The following is a 22,021-nucleotide window of genomic DNA, read 5'->3' on the forward strand; positions in this document are numbered from 1 at the left end:
GAGTCAGAATTGACTTGAAGGCAGTGGGTTTGGTTTGGGTTTTTTATGTCTGCTGGCAGCCAAGCAGCTCCTGTGGCGAGAAGAGGAAGGGGCTATGTTAATTAAGTATGCTTGCTCCTTTGCCCAAACTTGCCAATTAAGTTAATTACTCTGGGGGGGAAGAGTGACCTAGGGCTAAGGGGGAGGCCCAGGTGTGACTTCCGTGGAGACTTGAGACATGAGGGGGGTGGGGTCTAGCTGCCCTCCTGTGCCAATTAATGGCCTCTGGCTTCTGTAGGAAAAAGAGATAGGTCCATCCATCTGTTGTGCCGCTGTGGCCTTTGCCTTTAATTCAGAATCATATCTTGGGGAGGGATGGTGGAATCCACCTAAACTCTTGTGAGCGGTTTGTGGCCTTTGATGGTGTGGATGAGAGTGTCCACCATACATGTTAAGTGTGGTTACTGTTACCGACTGGAGTTGACGGTCTGATTCCCCTCCACAGTGCTGTTTCTGTAGTGTGTGAGTGAGTGCAGGAGCGTGTGGAAGAATCAGCAATAGTTTATGTAGTGATGATGTGAGAAGTTGAGGTTCGGTACAGATCTTGCTAATGCAAAGAAACACTTAACGCATTGCCATTGAGTTGACTCCAACTCATAGCTACCCTATAGGACATAGTAGACCTGCCCCATAGGGTTTCCAAGGAGCAGCTGGTGGATTCGAACTGTTGACCTTTTGGTTAGCAGCCAAGTTCTAAACACTGTTCCACCAGGGATCCAAAGGAACACTTAGGCAGGGTGAAATGATGAGTAAAATAAATCTGAAGAAGACGTGATCAAGTTTTTATGCAAAAGAAGTTTTTAAAAGTGTCCAGCCAAGGGATTTTGGTGAATCAGGTTCAGATTTTCCCAGATATATTCAACTAATCATCAGTTTGCCTCTATTAACTCAAATAGGAAAGCCCAGAGATTTCTGCACTGAAGTATAAACACTTTAAGACAGGAAGCTTGGTGTAAAATGATTTTGTGGAGTGAGAAAGAGCTTGAAAACTCATTCGAGAGAGATGTCCATGGGGCCTGATGACGTGTGAGTGTTTGTTGGGAGGTCCATATGATGTTGAGGGGACAGGTTTCTGAACCACATGTTGGTAAAAAGTGATTTCTTGTCCGATGCAGTTGCAGAAACAGTAATGACACTCCCCAGGTCATCAGTGGCGTTTCCTGTGGGTTTAGTGCTGACCTGGGTCACCCCTGACTTGGGGAACTAGCTGTCTCCCACAGACCTCTTGGAAACCTGGAGAAATCCATTAGCAAATAATTAAACTTTATTTATTTGTAAAATTTGACTTTCAGATTATAAAATTGATTTGGATCCCTGCCCTTTACTCTCCTTCCCTGCTAGAGAGTACAAGCTGGAAGAAAGGAACATCAAGGTCCAGCTCCTAGGCCCTTTGCTGACTAGCTTCTGAGGCAGAACTGAATTGGATCCCAACGTGGTGGTTTATTGGCTTTATAAATTTGCATAAATTATTTTCTTTGTACCTACTTCTTCATGCCATTGAGGAGGCAGTGAAGTACAGTGGTTAAGAGTGCATGGATTCGAATGCTGGTTCAACCGCTTACGTACACAGAGCTCAGGCAGATTATTCTGCGTCTGTGCCTCAGTTACATCATCTGTGCAATGGGGGCAGTCATAGTAGCTACCTCGTGGGTTTGTTGTGAGGGTTAAATTGGATAATGAATACAAAGTGCCTAAACAGTGCTTGACACATAGTAAGTGCTCAAAAAACATTAACTGTTGTTTAGTTGTTATTATTAACAGCTTTCTTTTCTCTTTGTGAAAGCAGTGCATGTTCACTTTTGGAAAATTAAAAAATTAAAAGCAAAAAGAACATACAAGTCACTGTTGACATTTCATCTGTTATGTGTATGTGTATCTTTCTGATCTTTTAAAAAGCATGTAAATATTTAAAAAAAGTCACGTTGTATATACTTCCTATTATTTTTCTATGACAGATCTACTATCACTTATTGATGTAGGAATGCAGTAATTTAGATGGTCCCAAATAACATGTGATCCCTCATTTTAAACTTGACCCTGGGGAAAATATTTTCCCTTTCAGTATGTGTTTCTGGGGTCAGTGAATCAAAAACACTTCACCTCAAACTGTAATTCCCATGAACAACTGTAATTGTTTAGCTTGACTTATTTATGGAATTGAACGTCTTAGAAATTGTGCCTCTCTGATTTAATATATTAATTTTTCTAATAATGATTATATATTAATTTGGAGCTCTGGTGGTACAGTGGTCAAGAGCTTGGCTGCTAACCAAGAGGTCAGCAGGTCAAATCCACCAGCTGCTCCCTGGAAAAGATGGGGGGTAGTTCTCCTCTGTCTGATAGGGTCTCATGAGTTGGAATCAGCTCCACAGCAACGGGTTTGATTTTTTGGCTTATATATTAATTTAATAACTAATGTATTAATTATTAAAAAATACTACAGGCAGATGACAATGTCTCCAATAGTTAACACATTTCCTCCTTTCCCCAGTTTTATTTGGGTCAGAATCTACTCCACTGCTTTTTCCCCTAAGCGATCTAATTGGAAGGTTAATTCAGTAGAGAAGACAGCTGTGTCTGTGAACCTCCTGTCACTCGAGGATAAAGAAGCTGGGTATTGGAAGAAGGAATACATTGTGAAACAGATCGCCTCTGTGAAAGCCACGGTGGCCCGGCTTCTCAAGCCTGTGAACCCTTACACTGGTCTTCCAGTTAAAATCAAGGAGGCACTCAGGTGAGCTGTGTCTCCTCAAAATGGGAGAACCACATGGTGACAGTGCTGGGCAACACCTCAGGTTATAGTCCTTAGAAAGAATGGTGGTGTAAGTTCACAGTATTATGTGCGTAGGCAACATGGGTCACTTAGACAGTGGGCGGTGTCTCTCATTTTTTGTATATTTTTGTGCATCTATAAAGTGTATTTTCCTATTGCATGTGTATGGTCTAAAGTTTTCATGTAGAACAGAAATACCCTAGTAATCTGGTCCAATAGAGCAAGAGTACTCAAGTATCCCTGACTCTGGGCAAAACCTTTGTCTTCTCTCTCCAGGTTGTTCAATGAGGGTTTGTCAGGTGGGGAGAGAAAGTCTGGAGGGAGAGCTGTGGGTGACATGAAAACTTGAGTCAGGCATGTTCTGAGGAGTTTGATTCTGGCTTTTAAGGAACTAGATGGTTTAGAGATGGTATGTGAAATTCCTTCAGTATTTTTTGCCACAGTGAAGCAAACATTTTCAGCTTTTTTTTCCCCCCTCTCTAGAGTATCTGGTTTAGGCTGGGTAATTATACTGAGAGACAAAAGTGGAAAAGAATACATCACGGAGCATGTTCGCCTTTCTGTAAATGACACGTCAGTTTCTGTTGTGTGGTATGGCAAAAACTGGCCACATCTGGCCACATTGTCAACCTTAGATTTGTGCGGTGTGACACCAGTTTTTATGGACCGGTATAAATCCCCCACCAAAACTGGGTAAGTACCAATTCAGCACAGCTGTTGGATGAGCAAATCTTTTATGTGAATACCAGTTGGATTACTTTATAGTTCAGAAATACTGCCAGTGAATTTAATTTGTGTGTGTCTTTGACTCTCTGTCAGTCTGGGTCACTATCAATAGGAAAAGAAAGGGTTTCTTGCATCTGCGATTAGTCTAAACCTAGGCTCCTCAAACCTTGGCTATCTATAATGTTTAAGGAATGATATTCTAATTAACAAAATTTCCTGGCTGATGGACAGTTAACCTTTGAAGGTTTTTAGTTTTAACCATTTTAAAAGAGAGATATCTAAACCTATTATGTTTTCCTTCTCTCATAAAGGTACATACTATTTCTCTCATAAACAGTACGCTAATCATAATTTAAGCATTAGATAATGAAGTCACCATAATTAGCTACTTTTAGGTGCCTTTCTTTTGGACTCACTAGACATGTGATCTTGTACGAGTAACTTATTCTTTCTTTGCCTGTTTTCTCCTTTGTAAAATGGGATGATGATGATGACGACGCAGTATTTAGCACATGTGGTTGCCATGAGGAAGAGTGAAAGATTTAATTGTAAAATAGCTAATGCTTATCGAGCACTTACCCTTATTCTGTTGTAATGTGGCCGTGAGCTGATCCATACTCGGTAAGGCTTGCAGTTTGCTTTTCCTGACAATCTGTCCTGCTCATGTTTCTTGTCATGAGTCGATTTCTCATAAAAGGTGGGTCATGGCATTTGTGACCTTCTGATCTCCGGAGCAAGCTGGCACAGCATCATGTAAAGTTTATTCTTAATACAGAATTGCCTTCTCCGGTGTGGGTTTCCTGCCTTCTCTGCCACTCTCTGTACTCTTGGATCCTTTGACTTGGCAGTGGCATTTACCATGTCACTTTTCTCATTGTCCCTATTACCGGCTTTCCTGTTGCCTCCTGCCTTCTAGTCCTTGTCCCAGGGCTGGTATGCCCTTTTTGTCACATTTTGTTTTATGGGCCTGTCTAATCTTTGGCCGAAGGGTGACCCTCAGGATTGACTTCATTACTGAGCTGAGCGTCCACCTAATTGCATTTGTACCACTCACACCTGTCCTCGCTCTGGAAGGTGTTGACATACGTCACCCTAGTGACTGCTGTTTCCACGGGGTCAGCATCCTGTTATGGTTTCCCTGGCTAAGCACATGTTGCTACAGCTCTATAGCTGGGACCTTGTGTTTGGCCCTCCTCGTGCTGCTGGTCTCTGAGGATTGTTGGTGATCTCTGTGCCATCTGCTCGTGTTATGAGTGTGAGAACATCTTATTGCTGGTAAAGCCAAGTTTTATCGTACAGGCAGTCCCCGACGTATGACGTATTTGAGTTATGTTGACAAACCACACTTCATGACTGTTTTTTTTTTTTTTTTTTTGCTACATCTTATCATTAGTAAAATGTATTACATACAGTATTGCAGTGCCTAGTTTGCTCACGTTATCATTGTCAGGTGTTCACTTGCAGATGTCCAAAGATTGGTTTTATAAACATACTGATAACAAAAGGCAATAATAATGAAAACTGAAAAAAAAAAAAAGGTATTCGACGTACATCAGAACTGACTTACAACAGAGTCGTTGGAACGGAACCTTATTGTAAGTCAGGGTCTACCTGTATTCTAAAAATATTCTTAATGTCGTGATAAAAAAATGAGAACCTGTTTACCTAATCACACTATTCTGGAAACATAGGTACTTTTTTTTTTTTTTTTAGTGTTGTTTCCTGTATTTTCTTTTTTTATTGTACTTTATATGAAGGTTTACAGAACAAACTAGTTTCTCATTAAATAGTTAGTACACATATTTTATGACATTGGTTAACAACCCCACAACATGTCAACACTCTCTTCTCAACCTTGGGTTCCCTATTACCAGCTTTCCTGTTCCTTCCTGCCTTCTAGTCCTTGCCCCAGGGCTGGTATGCCCTTTTAGTCTCATTTTGTTTTATGGGCCTGTCTAATCTTTGGCTGAAGAGTGACCCATTAGTGAGCTGAAAGGATGTCTGGGGCCATACTCTCAGGGTTTCTCCAGTCTCTGTCAGGCCAGCAAGTCTGGTCTGTCTTCGTGAGTTAGAGTTTTGTTCTACATTTTTCTCCAGTTCTGTCCGAGACGCTCTATTGTGATCCCTGTCAGAGCAGTCGGTGGTGGTAGCCCGGGCCCCATCTAGCTGTACTGGACTCAATCTGGTGGAGGCCATGGTAGATGTGGTCCATTAGTCCTTTGGACTAATCTTTCCCTTGTATCTTCAGTTATCTTCATTCGTCCTTGCTCCCAGAGGGGTGAGACCAGTGGAGCATCCGAGATGGCTGCTCATCGGCTTTTAAGACCCCAGACACTACTCACCGAAGTAGAATGTAGAACATTTTCTTCATAAACTAGAAATATAGTTACTTTCAAAAATAAGGGATATTGTTAGGTGCTGTCCAGTTGGTTCCGACTCATAGAGACCCCATGTACAACAAAACACTGACCGGTCCTGCACCGTCCTCACAGTTATTGCAGTGTTTGAGTCCATTGTCGTGGTCTCTGAAATTCCATACCACATCATGATCAACCAGGTTTTTCTAGTGTCGTATTTTTTTTTTTTTTCAGATTTTAGGCATTATGAAATTATAGTCACTGAATGATTCCACAGCCTCTGTACTAGTTTGACTAAATGCTGTTGTGTGACAAATCATGAAATATTGTACAGGTGTTAGGATAAAACTCAACATTCATACACATGATCTAGAAAGACTAAATGGTAGCGTTTGACTGTAAAGCTTAGTTAAAGATAGCTGGACAATGAATGAGAAAGACCGAAGAAGTATCGATGCCTTTGAATTTTGGTGTTGGCGAAGAATATTGAAAATACCATGAACTGCCATAAAAACGAACATGTCTGTCTTAGAAGAAATAAAGCCAGCGTGCTCCTTGGAAGCGAGGATGGCAAGACTTTGTCTTACATACTTTGGACATGTTACCAGGAGGGACCAGTCCCTGGAGAAGGGCATCATGCTTGGTAAGATAGAGGGTCATCAAAAAAGAAGAACACCCTCAAAGAGTAGGATTGACACAGTAGCTGCAATGATGGGCTCAAATGTAACTGTAATTGTGAGGATGGTGCAGCACCAGGCAGTGTTTCATTCTGTTGTGCATAGGGTTGCTCTGAGTCAGAACTCACTTAATGGCACCTAACAACAACGACAAAGATAGCGTGTTTCTGAAAATTGTCGTCTTCGTCAGTAATACTAGATACTACACAGTGACAAATGATGGTATTCATTGGGAAAATACATTTAATGCAGTTTATTTCCATTAAAACTCAATGGACCCCAGCCAGTATTGGATAAATTGTGGTAAACACTGTTTTTCACCAATCTGTTTTTGTAGGCATGTTTAGTACATGTTTGAAAGCGAATGCTTTTGTGATGCAGGAATACAAGTCTTGTATGCACTGGGATGACAAGAAAGGAGAGAATTTGTGATTTTCATTTGGGTCTGTTTTTGTTTCCTCCATGAGAATTTTTTTCCAAGAACAGCGAAACCCTTATTTATGCAATTTGCAGTTTGAATTTCCCTGTAATTTATACTTTTCTAGTCAGATCTATTAAGTTTTCTTCTTTGGCAGTATTCTGCATTGTGCGGTTTTGTGCTGCACCTCCTACAATTTGTGAAAAATGTTGGGTAAATATCAGCCTTATTTCCGTGTTCTGTATCAGTAGCCTTTAAGGCCAAGGCAAATACAGACCTAGCATGTTCCCACTGGAGCCTGTTAAACCCCTTTACACACTTCAGTTCAAGAGTGAAAGAGTTGGGCTTTTCCAGACCCCCACCCAGAGGCTCCTGTCCACAGGAATAATAATAGCAGCAGTGACAACCATTTATTGAGCAACTATTACGCTTTTATGATATTTTCTCTTTTAATTTTTCCACCTCCCTCCCCTGGGCAAGCAGTGCTGTCCTCCCACGCAGGCGAAGAAACCGTCTGAAGTAGTCGTGGTGTCTCTGTCAGTGAGAGTGGGAGCCCAGGTTTCACCTCAGGCTTCCTTGACTCCACACTGGGGTTCATAACTCTGTGTCCGGCTGTCTCCAAACCCATTCTATGTGTCCTGAGGATATTTTAGGTTACACGTCACACATGCTCACCAGCCACCTCTTCTCAGCCAGTGGTGGTTCTCTGCTTAGCAGGCTCTTTTTAAAAAATTCGTATTAGGGGTAGGATGGGGTGGTAGACAGAGATTTTGTTTTGATGCCATATGGCGCCCTGCTTTGAGACAGCACTGCAGCTGAATGTCCTTGGGTGCTTAATTCTCTTCATCAATGAACGGTTGAATGCCTGCTGCTCGCTGCCAGTGTGTTAGGTGCTGGAGGGAGCCGTTGAGTGTGAGGTGGTCCAGCAGGGAGCTGTGTCTATAACCGTTACTGTCAGTGCTCAAGGGGATGCTAAGAGTTCGTCTTCTTTACAGTTGTCTGTCACGTCTCTAGGTCCCTGGGAAGGATGAACACCTGTGCCTGTGTTATGGTGGTTATAGGATGCCTCCCTGTAGTTGGGTTTCAGTCTTAAAATGAGCAGCTGAGTTAGGTTTTCATTCTTACACATTATCTGAGTTACTTTGAGGCACTAAGACTGACATTGAGTTTACAGTGTGTCTCCTTCATGAAAACACTCATGATTTTGGCTTAGATTTATTTTCTAGTGTCACAGTTTTCACTATGAGTTTTTCTTGATGATAGCTTTAAAAAAGCACATCTGTTTTGTGAGAGGCTGCTGAGACCACCTGCTTTTGTGTCAGTTAAAGTCTTTTATCTTGGCTTATGCATTACTTCACCCACTTGATCAGGGGCATAGATGGGTGGTCTCCTTTGGCTGTAGTGTGCTGGGTTTGGGGGGAAAGAGAGCCGGCGATAGTTTTACCTCTTCCTCACCTTCCTGACTGTTTATCTTCCTTCCGACTGGGCTGTTGGCTTTGACGGTGAAAGCGAGAGGGAGGAGAAGGAAAGCATAGGTGGTGAGAACTTTGAATGTATCTACTTTGCTTTTTACATATAAGAAGTTGTGCGTGTTCCTCCTCCTCAATGGGCCTCTCAGTTTAGGCATATGGTCAGCATGCTCTTCAAAAGCACTAGATTTAGCAACTGCCCTGGCAGGAAAGGTCATTTCTCTTTTTCCTTTCTTTGGCAGGGATGTGCATAGACCTAGGTGGCGTTCTTTAATTGCAAGGTACAGCCTGAGCGACCTGACGGAGACTACCCTGATGGGCTGTGATGGGCTCATCCAGGTCTTCTGCCTGAGCCCTGGCCTCCTGGTGGGGCTCTGGAAGGTAGGCCAGAGGTCCCTGTGTGCACATGCCCTTTGCTTATTCACAGCCCTACTTCACTCACCATCGTGTGTGGGGTCAAAGCCAAAAATCCTTGAAGACTTTCTACTAGCAGCGCCCTGGTAAACCATCTTGCCAACCTCATATTCCTAGCTATACAACCACTATTCCAGGGCAGTGACTGCTGGCCCACCATCACAGCTGACAGATTTTTTTGTGCCTGGGTACTTTTGTTCGAGTTATTCCTTTACTCTCATGGGCATTTGCCCCTTCCCCCACCAACCAACCCATGTTCCTTCCTTCTGTTTCTTTCATGTCCTTTCTCTGCCAAAGTCTCTCTCACTGTGCCTTTTAACATAGTGACCTCTGAAATGTTTCTGATCCTGCATATGTGGTGTCATGTGGATGCTGCCCTTTGGAGTCAAGTGTGGGGGAGTCCTCCTCTCCCACTGATCAGGTTTCTTTTCACCAGCTGAAGCTGGTTGCTCCCCTCTGGGGTATTTCTGAGCAGTCATCTCCTGAAAAGAATAACGGTATGACATACCCCTGTACAACACAGGCTTAAGTCTATGTCTTTGGCCTATGCATGTTTTAAGCTGGTCATTCACAGATTTGATTCTGAGAATGGCAGTCTGCATTTGCAGACGATGATGGCTAGATAGAATCAAGCCCTACAGCTTCTAATGGCATCATCCTCTTGCACCTTTTTTTCTTTTCTCAGCCCACTGTGGCAGTTGGTCTTTCTCTCCCTCACTCCCTTGTGCGTGAAGGGGACTGTGGACAAGGTGGCGGTTTGCTTGCTCTGAATTTCATGACGGGAATTCATTGAGCTAAGCTGGCTGCACGGTGATGAGGACTCTGGCTGGTTTGATCGCCCACTGTTGGAGAATGGCACCTTCAGATCGACCACCAGTCACCTCTCACCAGGCGGTGAATTTGGGGGAAATCTGTATCAGTTCTGCCACTCAAACTGTTGGGCAAGAGATGAAGCTGAATCTAATCATCCCCACTGGGTTTGGTGAGCCAAGCAGTTACTCGAAAGGAACATTATGCCACCAGTGTTAAGCATTTAGGAGTCTTGGTAGCACAGTGGTTAAGTGCTTGGCTGCTAACTGAAAGGTCAGTGGTTCGAACTCACCAGCCACTCCATGGGAGAAAGATGTGGCAGTTTGCTTCCGTAAAGATTACATCCTTGGAATCCCTACAGGACAGTTCTACTCTGTTCTTCAGAGTCTCTCTGAGTCAGAATCAACTAGATGGCAGTGGGTTTGGTTGGTTTTTTGGTTAAGCATTTGTGAAATTAAATCTGTGTCTGTGGACATTTACCAGTATTGCCTTTATCTTTGAAAAGAATTTGAAACAGCCTAGACCTAACAGTGCAGTCATGCTTATCCTTTTGGTACTGTATGCACTGTGTATTCGGACAAATTGTGGTTTTGGTGTCAGTCTGACATACACATCTTACTAAGTAGTAGTCAGATATTAGTACGGTGGTAATCTTGCAGTTTTTAGAAACTTCGTCTATCTGTGAGATGAATGTGCTGTGGTCTTCAAAAAGACTGTGAAAAATTAAAATATTTCCACCGAAAGTTGTGTTCTTTTTAATTCACTTTCAGAGGGACGAAGAGTTGGCTTTCGTTATGGCAAATCTTCATCTGCATCAGCTTATGGAGAGGAGCACCTTAGGCTCGGCCACCACGTACGTATGAAGTTTTATACATGCTCATATTCAGTTTTTGTACAGTAAGTATAAAGGATGAGAATATTCTGAGAATAATACTCTGCTTTTAATCAGTAGACACAAACCAACAGGCGTAATCACTTAGCTGTTGCTGAGATAAGTGGGTTATTCATGAGTACAGATTTGTTTAATTTGTCCTGGGTTAAGCAATATGTACCTAGTAGAATATTATTTACAGGGGTAGGATAGCTTCATTATTATGAGATGCCAGTGCTATCTCTCAGATTCTTCGCACTGAATGAACTCTCATGTCTTGCTGGGGAATTCTGTATAGAAGGCACACAGACTCATGGCCCGTTGGCTGAACCTGACTTGCAGATGTGTTTTTGTTTGGTCTGTGCAGGGTGGGTGTGTTGTAATGCATTTGGGTGTCTCACGGTGGGGTGTGTACTTTCCACTTCCCAGCAGCACTCCCCCTTCACCTGTGGGGTTGCACCTTCCCTTACTCATATTTTTATTCCTCGAGAAGCTTCTGAGAGCTTTTGAGTTAGTTGCGTTTCGTAGTCAGATTTTCCTTATTGAGTAAAGATTGTGCACCTTGGCTCTGGGTCTCCACCCAGGTCCTGGTGTGCAGGTCTCTTGTGTGGGAACGTTTCCTGCTGTGCAGTTCTGTCCTCTTGATGCTGAAAGGACACCGAAGGTGTGGGGCTGCCTTTGCAGAACTGTGGTTGGGATGCTGATCTGAAACTTGCTCTGCGGGCTGGGCTGTGGCTGCCTGCAGAACTCACAGAAGTTGGTACAGGAATACAGAGCAGTTATTCTGAGCTCTTGGGATTGAAGATCATTGGGAGCCCTATAGAGTCTCATTGATAGGATTGGGTGCTTTGAATGGGTGTTGATTTAAAAAAAATTTTTTTTCAGTGCCCTTGGCATTTTGTCTCTGGTGTTGACAAACTTGTGTGTATGTTTTGTTTTGCTTTTTAGCCCATACGAGCTGCCTCCTCATAGCCCCTTTTTGGATGATGCCCCAGAGTATGGCTTGCATGGCTACCAACTCCATGTGGATTTGCACAGTGGAGACATTTCCTACCTATGTGGCACGTTTCACAATCTCTTTTCCAAGAAAGGTGAAATTAATTGAATTTTTGTTTCAGTATCAGATTAAGAAGCTGGAGAGAACGGGGAGCCCATTTTTATGTCTGAGCTAAGAATCGTTGCCCTAGCTGGTAACTTTATCATCTACTGCCATGTCTGTCCCTCCCCCTGACCCACCCCTATATCATTCTAAGACTTGTGAAATACCCCGGCCACTTCTAGCCTCTTCAGCTTCCTTCTCTGTCATCACCCCCCACCCTCCTCCTGGAAGTATTCTCTACTCCACTTTTCTACTGATTCCTTTCTTATTGTTTTCCCCACCTCCTTCCCACCCGCTCTTCAGACTTCTTCGCTTCTAAGGGATATTGGTAAATTTGCCAACTGGGCCAGTGTAGGACCTGAGCAAGATAAAAATAAAGAGACACCAGCCCTGTTCCTTTTTCTAGTTTGTTAAGGGGGAACTTGAAGTTCTTGATTTCAGAACTTCTCTTTTTTGTCCCATGTAGAGGCATTTAGTGCTACAGATTTCCCTCTGAGTTTTTTTTTACTGCCTTATCAACATACCACACATTTATTTTCATTTCCATTCACTTTGAAATACTTTCTGATTTCGTTTTGACTATTTCTTTGATCTGTGGGTTAGATAGAACTGTGTTTAGTTTTCTAAAGTATTTGGGGATTTCCTGGGTATCTTTTTGTTACTGATTTCTAATTGAATTTTATTCTGGTGTTGTTGTTAGGTGCTGTTGAGTCAGTTCTGACTCATAGGGACCCTATGTACAACAAAACAAAACGTTGCCTGGTCCTGCACCATCCTCACAATCATTGTTATGCTTAAGCCCATCGTTGGCAGCCACCACGTCAGTCCATTTTGTCGAGGGCTTTTTCTCTTTTTTGCTGACCCTCTACTTTATCAAGCATGATGTTCTTCTCCAGGGACTGATCCCTTCTGATAACATGTCCAAAGTCTGTGAGATGTATACTCACCAGCCTTGCTTCTAAGGAGCATTCTGGTTATACTTCCAAGACAGATTTGTTTGTTCTTTTGGCACTCTGTGGTATATTCAGTACTCTCCAACACCACGGTTCATAGGTGTCAATTCTGCCTTCCTTGTTCATTGTCCAGCTTTCCCATATGCATATAAGGCGATTCAAAACACCATGGCTTGCGTCAGGTGCACCTTAGTCTTCAAGGTGACATTTTTGCTTTTGAACACTTTAAAGAGGTCTTTTGTAGCAGATTTGCCCAATACAATGTGTCTTTCGATTTCTTGACTGCTGCTTCCATGGCTGTTGATTGTGGATCCAAGTAAAATGAAATCCTTACCAACCTAAATCTTTTCTCCATTTATCATGATATTGCTTATTGGTCTAGTTGTGAGACTTTTTGTTTTCTTTATGTTGAGCTGTAATCCGTACTGAAGGCTGTGGTCTTTGACCTTCATCAGCAAGTGCTTCAAGTCTCTTCACTTTCAGCAAGCAAGGTTGTGTCATCAGCTTAACACAGGTTGTTAATGAGTCTTCCTCCAATTCTGATGCCCCTTTCTTCTTCATAGAGTCCGGCTTCTCAGATTATTTGCTCAGCATACGGATTGAATAGGTATGGTGAAAGGATAAAACCCTGGTGCGTACCTTTATTTTATTAGAGCTGCAAAGTGATGATTTCCTTGTTCTATTGGATTTCTTCTCCATCTATTAGTTAGAATTCTTCTACAAAGAAGAATTTTCTTACTAGTTTAGCTACCATGAAATATATAGTTAGCACAAGAAAAGCAGGGTACGTTCTTGATTCTGTCCCTTTATTAATGTGCAAAATAGTGAGTTGATGCTATAGCAGTCTTCAAAGTTCACTGATACGTTTTTTTGGTAGCACTATAATGAATGAAAAAGCCCTGGTGGCGTGGTAGTTAAACACTCAGCTGTTAACTGAAAGGTTGGCAGTTTGAACCCTCCAGTGGCAATTCAGGAGAAAGATGTGGGAGCCTACTTCCATAAAGATTCAAACTCTGACTCAAAAGATTACAGCCTTGGGGACCCCATGGGGCAGTTCTACTCTGTCTTATGGGGTCCTATGAGTCGGAATCGGGTTTGGTTTTTTTGATTTTTATTATTTATGAACTTATGGGCTAAAAATTTTATTTGATGTATTTTAGTCTATTGCAGTCATTATTATTTTTACTGTTATTTTGTTGCTCAAATTGCCTTGTCTTTGGCCAGTGGCTCCTGTGTTGTTTTGACATGACTCTAGTCATTTTTCATGTCTTGCTTGTGTTCCAACATGACAAGGCTCATCTTATCCGTTTCCTACCCAGACCTGAAACCAGCCGTTTTCCCGAAGAGCTCTGGTTCCTTTCAGTGGGGAATGGTATTCAGAGACCATCATCTGGATCCTAGGGATATTCACTGCTCTTGGGTTTTCATTGCTTTTAGAGTCTTCAGTGGACAGAGCTAGGAAATTTGTAGATTTTATAATGTGAACTAATAAATCATACATTCATTTAAAGATCTTAGAGTTTTAATGAACAAATTTGATCGTGTACTTGTATCTCTTTTCTTTTGCTGAAAATCTTGGTTCCTAGCAACATCACAGTATGTAATAATTTCAAAATAACAATGTTAATGTTATTACTAACGATGAACCTATCGTATGCTCTTCTAACTAAGGTTTTGTTTGTAGTGCTTTATGTGCTTAGGATCTGTCCCTCTAGAGAAGTAAAGTTAAATCACCTAAAGTAATTTTTTTTCTCTGTGGTTATGCTACCACTTTGATATACAGTTAGAGGGACATATTTCATTTGTTTTTTTATTTTTGGGGATTGCTTTGTTTCTGTTTTTATGTTAAAAAAAGTAATTGACATTTTAAAAAAGTACCACATTTACCTGTTTCCAAAATTGGAACTATAGAACAAGGTACATTTAAAAAAAAATTTAGAGAGGTCTAATTTCTGTTCTTGTTCCCTTATTCCTGTTCTCACTCTCCCTTCAAGGGCAGCCCTTCTCAATTAGTCTTTGGCTTTTTATTTCAAGTTTCCTTTTGAAAATACACTGTGATACATAAATATATTCATATTCTCCCTCATTTTTTTAAACACAAAATGAGTCATATTCCTTCTTAAGTTTCTTACTCTTTTCCACTTAGTAATATGTTCTGGAGATTACTTCTTAGCAGTATGTAGAAATCTTTGTCTTTCTCTCTTTTTATAACAGCTATTTTTTTTTTTTATGTAGGTAGGTTGTTAGTAGATGTTTGAGTGGTTTCCAGCCTTTGCTATTGCTGATAGCGGTAGAGCGAATAGCCAGTTTGTACACCATTTCATACTTCGCCAGAGTGTCTTTGGGATACTTTCTTAGGAATAATATTGCTAGACCAAAGCGTAAATTCATATATAATTTTGAAAGACACTGGCAAATTGCTTTCATTGGAGTTGAATCATTTTGTATTTCCAACTTAAGGAGAATATTTTAAATGTTTTATTATTAAGTATATTTGCTGTGTGCTTTTGTTATACGTTCTTATCTAGTTAAGTTTCTTTCTATTCCTAGATTACTTGGATTTTTTTTTTTTCAAGCAGGTTATTGTTATATGTTATCAAGTACATCTTTGGGCAACTTTGATGAACATATAGTTTATCCCCCTATTTATACGGTGTACATCCCTCTCTAAAGAAGGGAAAAGGGCCCACAAAGTCACTTCTGGCAGAGTGCTTTGTACCTGTGTCTGACACTTTACTGCACAAATGAAAACTCTTTAAAACATGAACACAACTACAGAGTCTGTCTCATCCCCTGATTACAAAGCAAACATCAGTCACCTCAGCCATTTCTTATCTGACATAGTTTAATATCTCTTCATTATCCTGATTATACTGAAAGGATTAGGTGTGTTAGGTGCTAGTTCTCTGTTAGGGGGTGTCCAGAATCATGGAAAAGAGGAATCCCCCTTCACTTCTTCTGAACAAGTATTCGTAACATTGATTAGATTTTGCACTGCATTCCTCACGCCTGAGCTATGCCCTTGATGATGATGGTAGTGATGGGGAACATCTGTGGAGCACGCATTGTAGGCACTTGCTGAATGTTTCATATTCATATTAACTTAATCTTCATAGCAATCCTATGCAATGGGTATTATTCTCTCTCCCATTTTATTGCTGGAAAGACTGAAGCTGATAGTTTCAGCAAATTCTCTAGTTGCATACAGCTAAAGCAAGTGGAAAAGTGCCACTCTGCACCCAGGCTCATCTGACTCTGAGTTGGCTACGTTGCCCCCTACAGAATTTTGCTTTTTCGTCCTGTGTTTATGTAATACAGATAGGTAGACAGATAGACAGAATATAGTATATCTTCTGGTGTGTGTGACTGTCACTGCCTTTTCAGAGTGTTGGCATCTTAAGGGCAGTAAGGGTAGGGCTCTATTGACTTGCTGAGATAGCACGTAAGCCAATTCTGTGTTAATGCTTAATAAAAACCCTTAGATGGTTGGATGCTTGTTAAAACATGTGAGAGGTTCTGTTAAATGAAGGAGAAGCTGAGAAGCCCAGATGGGAACAATTCACCTTTTATCTGTTTGTTTTCTTAAGCTTTACACAGTAAGAAGACTTAAAATGGGGACACAAATGCATTTCCTGTGTATGTGGCTCTGCTCTCAGGGCTCAGCAGAGGGCGCTGTTGCCATCAGTGTTTCATTCTGTCACTTTTAAATTTGAGGAACTCTCCTGTGGTACCATGTGGTATATTTAGTACATTCTCGCTATGTCATTGCAGTGGGGAGATCAGCACTTCGCCTGTATTTTTAAAAAACACCTTCTCCCTGTCAAGGAGAAGCCATGATTTGTTTTGTTGTCATGTCCTAGAATTTAGGTGGCTCTGTGCTCTGTTGGTGCTCTGTGACACGGTGAGTACCTGGCCAGCTGTGATGAGGCAGTCAGATTTGTTTGTTTGATTGACTCATTCACAGAAACTTACTGCAGACTGTGTGCAGGCACAGGGGACTCATGTCACACAAGCTTGCTGGCCACAGAGAGGTGGATACAGATACTTACACAGTGTGGGCACGGGGAGGGCTCATGTCACACAGGACTGCTGCCCTCAGGGAGCTGGGTATGGAGCAGCACCATCACCCTGAAGGTGGCACAGGCTGGGGGCTGCAGTAGGGATTGCGGAGAGCTTCAAGGAGGGGCAGGTGCTGGCGTGGGGAAAGTGACTCCAGGTGCCGTGTTGGGACAGGTTAGTACAGAGTAGCCCAGACAGATACTAGGAGTCGTGTGTGATGGGAAAGAGGAAACTTGAAATGTAACACAATTTACATAAACAGCCAGAATGTGGTCACTTCATAGGGCTACTTTCAGCATGCTGGTCTTTGAATAAGGATTCTGTGGATGTACCAACTTAAATTCACAAGTTTATTGCCATTGTTTTAGAAAATCCCAATGGGAATTTATTATAAAACTGCACAGTTAAGTCTCAAATCCATTTAGAAGTATACATACCTAAAATTTTTGCTTTAAAATTTTAGTTATGAGGTGGTACAGCCTTTTCGCTATATGACATGTGCGCAGGTTAGAGAAAAACAATAAAATAAAAACTCTTGTCCCCACATTTTAAGAAATGGACCATTGTCTGTAATTTTGTGGTCACTGCATGTCTGTCTATAAAAATGGCTTGAGGGTGGCAGTCTGATCTCCTTTAACTTCACCGGGGGAAGGAGAATCAAAATCAGCAGCCCAAGGCTGATTCCTGTGAGGCGAAGGTCAGACATGCCTCCTCTCTCTGCCATCTTTACCAATTCTGACACCAGCTGTCGCTCCCATGGTACTCTCCACTTCCCTGCTGGGTTCAATTTTTCATTGCAGTGGCTAGACAGAACTCATAGACCATATTCTTGATTGTGGGGTTTATTAGGGAAGTAACAGGTTACAGTTCAGGCTCAGGAACACTTAAGGATACAGTTCTTCCATCAGACAGCCCCTCCTAGCCATGCTCACAGGCACGCCTCTCCCTGGCCCTGGGCCTCTGCCCAGAGGCAATCAGCTTTCCCTCTCCATGGGCCAGGAAACGCACTGCACAGGCTCCTGCTGCCGGGTCTCTCCTGCCAGGCCTCTCGTGCTGGATCTTTCCTGCCACCACTGCTTGCCATCTTCAGAGTTATAGCTCTCTCTCTTTCTTCCTCTTTCTCGATCTCCTGCTTCCAGGAGTTTCTCAGTTCAGGGATCCCGGGTCCAAAGGATGTGCTGGCTCATGGCTATTCTTCCTTGGTGGTGGTGGGATTCTCTCTTTCCTGCCTCTGGGATGACTTGTTTCAAGCCCAGAGGGGTGACAAAATTGACCAATCCCCTGGGTGAGCTACTGTTACTCTATTTGCACAGTCTTTCCCAATCACCTGGGTGGGACCATGGTGAAAAAGGCCACACAAAAGAGATCCATCACACTGCAGTGTCCCTTCCTGGTCTTACCCCCACCCCCTCTTCCTGCCAGAGGTACCCACTGTGCTTTGTATCATGTTATTTCCTTGCTTTTTACTTTAATAAAACATCTTTATATTGTGATATCACACACAGAAATGCAAAAAACAAATTATTGTAAAGCAAAAACCCGTGTAATCACCACTTAGGCCCCTATTTAACTTTGATAATGACTAGTAAGAGGGGAGGGGCCCCATGTTTCTGTGGGGGCTTGTGTGTTGTTATGATGCTGGAAACTATGCCACCAGTATTCAAATACCATCAAGGTCACCCACGACGGATAGGTTTCAGCTGAGCTTCCAGACTAAGACAGACTAAGAAGAAGGACCTGGGGGTCTACTCCTGAAAAGAATTGACTAGTGAAAACCTTATAAATAGCAACAGAACATTATCTGATATAGTGCCAGAAGGTTGGAAGGCACTCAGAAGACAACTGGGGAAGAGCTGCCTCCTCAAAGTAGAGTTGATCTTAATGACATAGATGGAGTCAAGCCTTCAGGACATTCATTTGCTGATGTGGCACGACTCAAAATGAGAAGAAATAGCTGCTGAAAACACATTAATCAGAATGTGGAATGTACGAAGTATGAATATAGGAAAATTGGAAATCAAAAATGAAATGGAACACATAAACATCGATATCCTAGGCGTTAGTGAACTGAAATGGACTGGTATTGGCCATTTTGAATCAGACAATCATACGGTCTACTATGCTGGGAATGACAACTTGAAGAGGAATGTAGTTGCATTCATTGTCAAAAAGAACATTTCAAGATTTATCCTTGAGTACAACCCTGCCAGTGATAGGATAATATCCATACACCTACAAGGAAGACCAGTTAATATGGCTATTATTCAAATTTACGCACCAACCACTAAGGCCAAACCTGAAGAAATTGAAGATTTTTACCAACTTCTACAGTCTGAAATTGACTGAACATGCAATCAGGATGCATTGATAAATTACTGGTATTTGAAATGCAAAAGTTGGAAACAAAGAAGGATCAGTAGTTGGAAAGTATGGCCTTGGTGATAGAAACGATGCCAGAGATTGCATGATAGAATTTTGCAAGACCAATGACTTCTTTGTTGCAAATACCTTTTTTTACCAACATAAATGGTGACTATGCATGTGGACCTTGCCAGGTGGAATATGCAGGAATCAAGTCGACTACATCTGTGGAAAGAGATGATGCAAAAGCTCAATATCATCAGTCAGAACAAGGCCAGGGGCCAATAGCAGATCAGAACATCAATTGCTTCATATGCAAGTTCAAGTTGAAACTGAAGAAAATTAGAACAAGTCCATGAGAACCAAAGCACGACCTTGAGTATATCCTACCTGAGTTTAGATCTCAAGAATAGATTTGACGCATTGAACACTAATGACCGAAGACCAGACAAGTTGTAAAATGACATCAAGGACATCATACATGAAGAAAGCAAGAGGTCATTAAAAAGATAGGAATGTAGAGTAGTTAAAGCAAAAGGAAGAAACGATGAAGTAAAAGCTGAACAGAAGATTTCAAAGGGCTGCTCAAGAAGGCAAAGTATTATAATGACATGTAAAAAGACCTAAAGATAGAAAATAAGAGGGAAGAAGATGCTCAGCATTTCTCAGGCTGAAAGAACAGAAGAAAAAATTCAAGCCTTGAGTTGCAATATGGAAGGATTCTACGGGGAAAATATTAAATGATTCAGGAAGCATCAAAAGAAGATGGAAGGAATACACAGAGTCACTGTACCAAAAAGAATTGGTCGATGTTCAACCATTTCAGGAGGTAGCGTATGATCCGGAACCAACGGTACTGAAGGAAGAAGTCCAAGCTGCACTGAAGGCATTGGCAAAAATCAAGGCTCCAGGAACTGATTCTGCGTGGTTTAAAGTCAGAAAAGGTGTGTGTTAGGGCTGTATCCTTTCACTATACCTAGGCAATCGTTATGCTGAGCAAATAATCCTAGAAATTGGATTCTATGATGAAGAAGGGCATCAAGATTGGAGAAAGACTCATTAACAACCTCTACTATGCAGATGACACAACCTTGGCTGAAAGCGAAGAGGACTTGAAGTACTTACTGATGAAGATCAAAGACCACAGCCTTCAGTATGGATTATACCTAAACAAAAAGAAAATAAAAACCCTCACAGCTGACCGGTAAGCAACATCATGATAAACGGACAAAAGATTGAAGTTGTCAAGGATTTCATTTTACTTGGGTCTACAGTCAACATCCACGGCAGCAGTAGTCAAGAAATCAAAAGACGCAGTGCATTGAGGAACCTGCAGCAAAAGACCTCCTTAAAGTGTTGAAAAGCAAGAAGTCACCTGACTCAAGCCCTGGTGTTTTCAGTCTCCTCATGTGCGTGTGAAAGCTGGATGAAGAATAAGACCGAAGAACTTACGCCTTTGAATTATGGTGTTGGCGAAGAATGTTGAATATACCACGGACTGCCAAAAGAATGAACAAATCTGTCTTGGAAGAAGTATGTCCAGAATGCTCTTTAGAAGCAAGGATGGCGAGACCATGTTTCACATACTTTGGACATGTTGTCAGGAGGGATCAGTCCCTGGAGTAGAACGTCATGCTTAGTAAAGTAGAGGGTTAGCGAAAAAGAAGGCGGCCCTCAGTGAGATGGATTGACACAGTGGCTGCAACAGTGGGCTTGAGCATAACGATTGTGAGGATCGTGCAGGACCAAGCAGTGTTTTGTTTTGTACATAGGGTTGCTATGAGTCAGAACCAACTCGATGGCACCTAACAATAACAACAGCAGTAAGAGGGGAACAGGCCACGCGTGATGCCATAAAACAAAAACAAAAACAAAAACATACACACTATAAAACTGCTGAAACCAGGAAAGCGTGGTATCATGAAGGGACAGACAGACGGACAGATGAGTGGAGCAGAGCATCCCTATGTGCCGCTTTGTCAGATTATTTTCATTTACAGAAAATAATTCTCATACATACTGGTCTTATAGAAAAGCACTTAATAGTTATTTTAATTAATTGTACATAGTATATTTATATATCTGTGTATATCGTCATCATTTAGAGGCACGTATATATTTCTTTAGAGAATTTGTGCAGACTACATTGTAGAGAATAACATGCCTAAGACTGGCTAAAAAGATCTTGGAATTGAATATGCAAGGAGCATAAATAATGAGAACGGTACAGTTTCTTCCAGAAGAAGAGGTTTCAGAGTGAGTGCTGGCAACTTGGTGCTTTCCACCCGTTGGTCCAAATATTTTCTCTCAATATAACATCGCTTTGTTTTATTTCCTTAAGTCTATTCCATGTACTTTGCTACAGGGTCCTTTGAACCTTTTTCTTTTTTTGTAAACAATATGTGTTACTAAAAATATACTAGAGAACTAGAAAACCCTGGTTAGCTCCTGAAGCCTCCAGAAGATCACTGAGGCACAGAGAGAGTTACACCCGAGCTGACTACAGGGTAAATAAATACTCAGGTGTACTCGGTGCCTCGTCAGCCATCAATAAGAGAGCAGAGCTCGGCCAACTTCTGCATTGTCCATCCGTCCTAGTGCCTCTTGGCTTTGGATTCTAACATTTATCTGATGGGCCCAGCTCTTGGCCCAGTGAATACCAGCTTCTGGTCTATTTTTCATCCTTTATTGCTCTTTTGGGTGAGAGTTGCTCTGTTCTGGCAGGGGCAGGAGTAGCCTGGGTCCTCTAATCTCATAATATATTGCTCAAGCTCCGAGACATTATTTTCCTCGTGAGAAACTGTGTCAAGGGATAGGTTTTTCTCCCTCTCAGCACTACCTGATAGTGAATCAACAGAATCTGTGTCATTCCTTCTTTCCTGAAAGACTTATTTGACTGCTTCTCCTTGGAACTTTGCCATTATCCCCACACCTGTGCCCCCGCCCCTGCCTGAAATTGGAAATTTTTCTCTCTGTGGTGTGCTTTTTAAATTTT

The 22,021-nt window shown here is 41.9% G+C and overlaps 1 protein-coding gene across 5 annotated transcripts in view; it reads left to right on the plus strand.

Moving 5' to 3' along the window:
- Positions 1 to 22,021, plus strand: part of FBXO15 (F-box protein 15) — a 96,298-nt gene that overhangs the window by 14,001 nt on the left and 60,276 nt on the right. For 3 of the 5 annotated variants that reach the window (XM_023543729.2, XM_064294404.1, XM_023543728.2), the window contains exons 4-8: positions 2,531 to 2,773; positions 3,296 to 3,505; positions 8,702 to 8,840; positions 10,454 to 10,536; positions 11,503 to 11,645. In XM_023543729.2, the coding sequence (XP_023399497.1) occupies positions 2,531 to 2,773; positions 3,296 to 3,505; positions 8,702 to 8,840; positions 10,454 to 10,536; positions 11,503 to 11,645 (818 nt within the window). Of the gene's footprint in view, positions 1 to 935; positions 1,066 to 2,530; positions 2,774 to 3,295; positions 3,506 to 8,701; positions 8,841 to 10,453; positions 10,537 to 11,502; positions 11,646 to 22,021 lie in introns of all 5 variants that reach the window. The other 2 variants (XM_023543731.2, XM_023543730.2) reach the window with 2 other exon arrangements.

This window comes from Loxodonta africana, chromosome 11 (assembly GCF_030014295.1).
Source record: "Loxodonta africana isolate mLoxAfr1 chromosome 11, mLoxAfr1.hap2, whole genome shotgun sequence".
NCBI lineage: Eukaryota > Metazoa > Chordata > Mammalia > Proboscidea > Elephantidae > Loxodonta > Loxodonta africana.